We start from the raw sequence: 3128 nt of genomic DNA, 5'->3' as shown, positions 1-3128 counted from the left end.
GGAAGGTTGGGTCTGGAAAGGTGTGGGTCTGGAAAGGAAGGTTGGGTCTGGAAAGGTGTGGGTCTGGAAAGGAAGGTTGGGTCTGGAAAGGAAGGGTGGGTCTGGAAAGCATGGGTGGGTGTGTCGAGTTTTCTGTACAGCCTCTACAGCATATAATCAAGGCCACCGAAAACAGATCTATCTTTTGGTGATCTCGGTATAATGCTGTATGAGCAGCGGCCCATGAAACTTTAACCAGGGCCCGGTGGTGGCCTATCCTATATCGTTGCCAGAAGCACAATTATGGCTAAATTTAACCTTAAATAAAATAAAAACTACTGAGGCTAGAGGGCTGCAATTTGGTATGTTTGATGATTGGAGGGTGGATGATCAACATACCAATTGGCAGCCCTCTAGTCTCAGTAGTTTTCAAGATCTGAAAATTATTTGAAATTGTCAACTTCCTTCATGTGAACCATCAAAGCGATTGTTTTCCACCAAAAGAAATTTGTCTGAAGGCCACCTTCGAAGATAATAGAAATGGGAGCAGGGGCTGAAAAAAAAAAAAAGATGAAAAGGGTTTTCTGTCTTTCTAAGAAAAGAAAAGTAGGCCCATTCAGCATCCTACGTTTAGTCTAATGAGGCAATTCATTCCCCAGACTCTTCTCTTTGGGCGGATTCGCTCCACCGTCTGCTGGGTGATTATTCTGGGTTTCCTGTCCAGTTTTTACGACAAAGCTCATCAGCGTGGATCCTCCATGTCAACAACAATAGTCCCATCTGTGTACATAATCATGGATCCTCATTCTGACCGTGCAGTGTGTTAATATTCCTGTCGCTCTGCGCCATAAATACAATCTCTAATCCTGCGATAAGGCAAACACGAATGCAGATATAAGGTCTCGACATCTCGTAATAAATAGAAGCGTTCATGGATCTCGAGTCCAGATTCAGTGAGATCTTTGGATGCCTCTTCGAAGTAATGAGATAATAAAGCTGGGAGGAATATTATTATATTATTATTATTATTATTATTATTATTATTATTATTATTATTTTCCCTCGTGTAGTTTAAGAAGAGTTCTTCGCTTTATGGCCCTGAGGGCTTCATAAAGCTGTGGATATTGGGTAATCTCAGCTAGTCTGTCAACGATAATCGTTTCCTTTCAACAACATGGCTGGTCTTGCAGTGAGTGGCCTTTGCTCGCAATGCGACTTCTTATGTTTCTTGTTCTTGTTCTTGTTTTTGTTCTTGTTCTTTTTCTTCTTCTTCTTCTTCTTCTTCTTCTTCTTCTTCTTCTTCTTCTTCTACCCTCGATGGCCTTGGTCAACGTTCCGTTGTTGTATAGAACGATGTTCCACCTATCATAGTCGTTCAGAAATGCACCATCGCGAGCTCACTTCTGTACATTTGCTCTGTGGAAGGTTATAACATTCTAGTAAAGTGTCACCACGCTTCTGATCTTGTAGATTCAAAAACGTCCATATCTTTTTTTTAAACAGATTTTTCTGCTTTTCTTATTTGCCTGGCGTTGCATGACCTTTATAACCTCCTTACTGGCCTTACACGAAAAAGCTCTTCAACGAAGAGTAATGAAATAAATTGATTACTTCTGCAAACATCATAAAATAAACATAAGCTGGTAATTTAATCTTTGGCATGATAAGTTCACGAGATTCGTACATTGGAAAACCATCTTTATTCCCACCCGTCAAAATACCCATTCTCGCGAAAATTCTCATCTTGAAGAACAGGGCGTAAGAGAATAATAATGAAACGCAATGGCAGAGTCTCGGAGAACGAAAAGAAAGAAAGAAAGAACTAAAAAGGAGATAAGAAACCTTAGAGGACTCCATTGAGGGGCCAACGCCATCAGGGAAAGATGTGAATCTTTTAAGGATTTTTTTCTCTATTTCCATCTCGGTTCAATATGGAAAAATCCGAAATGAGGCTTCTCAATGGACTCATCCCCGGGATGAAGTCTTGAGAGCAGAAGCCATAGAAGAATCGTTCTCTTCCTCTCGATGAATTGGCTGCGGCCTCGAAAACCTCCGAAATACTCTCTCTCTCTCTCTCTCTCTCTCTCTCTCTCTCTCTCTCTCTCTCTCTCTCTCTCATAGACAATATAGGAAGGAGGCGACATGATTCATTGGATATTTTTATTAGTAAGGAACAAAAGATGATTATTTATGTGTATTAAGGAAAAAACGTTATTACTTCGGTATATTGGGAAAAACGTTATTACTTAAGTACACTGAAAAAAATTTATTACTTCAGGGTATATGGGAACAAAACATTATTAGTTAGCTAGAGAGGAACCTCGTATTAAATTAGGCAATTTTTCCATAAGGAATTGCAATAGGTTAGTCAGTACCAACAAAGAAACCTGCAGATTAAGAGAGAGAGAGAGAGAGAGAGAGAGAGAGAGTAGGGCTTGCCAAGCTGTCAGCTAGTGAGAAACCTTATATTAAAATAAGCAATTATTCTATCCATATATTTGAATAATTTAGAACAAGTTATGAAGTGAATTCTAAACATTAATTTCAATATATTTAAGAAAAATGAATGAGCTGCATGTGCACAAACTTCCACGATATCATGTGCTTCATTGCAACTCCAAAAAGGTTCGTCAGCAGCTAGTAGACTTCCCTACACACTGAGCCACACACCTGAATATTGCATTTACTCTCTCTTTGGAAGTCGAGGCCCCACCAGCTTAATATCTTAGTCTGCGCAGTAATTTCATAGCAAAACTTAATCCTGAAACTACGCTATAATGTTATAAAGGCCTTTTATGGTTCATGTGGCTCTTACGTATTGTAATACTTTGGTGAATTTCGATTAATTTATTATTAGTTTGGTGAATTTAGATACATTTATAATCACTTTGGTATATTTCGATACATTTATAATCACTTTGGTGTATTTCGATACATTTATAATCACTTTGGTATTTTTAGATACATTTATAATCACTTTGGTGTATTTAAATAAATTCATAATCACTTTGGTATATTTACATAAATTATAATCACTTTGGTGTATTTCGATACATTCATAATCACTTTGGTGTATTTAGGTAAATTCATAATCACTTTGGTGTATTTCGATACATTTATAATCACTTTGGTGTGTTTCCATAAATTCA

At 37.8% G+C, this 3128-nt stretch overlaps 1 protein-coding gene across 1 annotated transcript in view; it reads left to right on the top strand.

The window, feature by feature from the left end:
- The first annotated feature begins 910 nt into the window (after positions 1-910).
- The window catches only part of LOC136842027 (UDP-3-O-acylglucosamine N-acyltransferase-like), a 3278-nt gene continuing 1060 nt past the window's right edge, over positions 911-3128 (top strand). Inside the window, exon 1 of the mRNA XM_067109424.1 lies at positions 911-932. Coding sequence (XP_066965525.1) covers positions 911-932 — 22 coding nt within the window. The remainder of the gene's footprint in view (positions 933-3128) is intronic.

Source organism: Macrobrachium rosenbergii, chromosome 9 (genome assembly GCF_040412425.1).
Source record: "Macrobrachium rosenbergii isolate ZJJX-2024 chromosome 9, ASM4041242v1, whole genome shotgun sequence".
NCBI lineage: Eukaryota > Metazoa > Arthropoda > Malacostraca > Decapoda > Palaemonidae > Macrobrachium > Macrobrachium rosenbergii.
The sequence above is the reverse complement of the archived record's forward strand: the minus strand, read 5'-3'. Positions and strand labels throughout refer to the sequence as shown.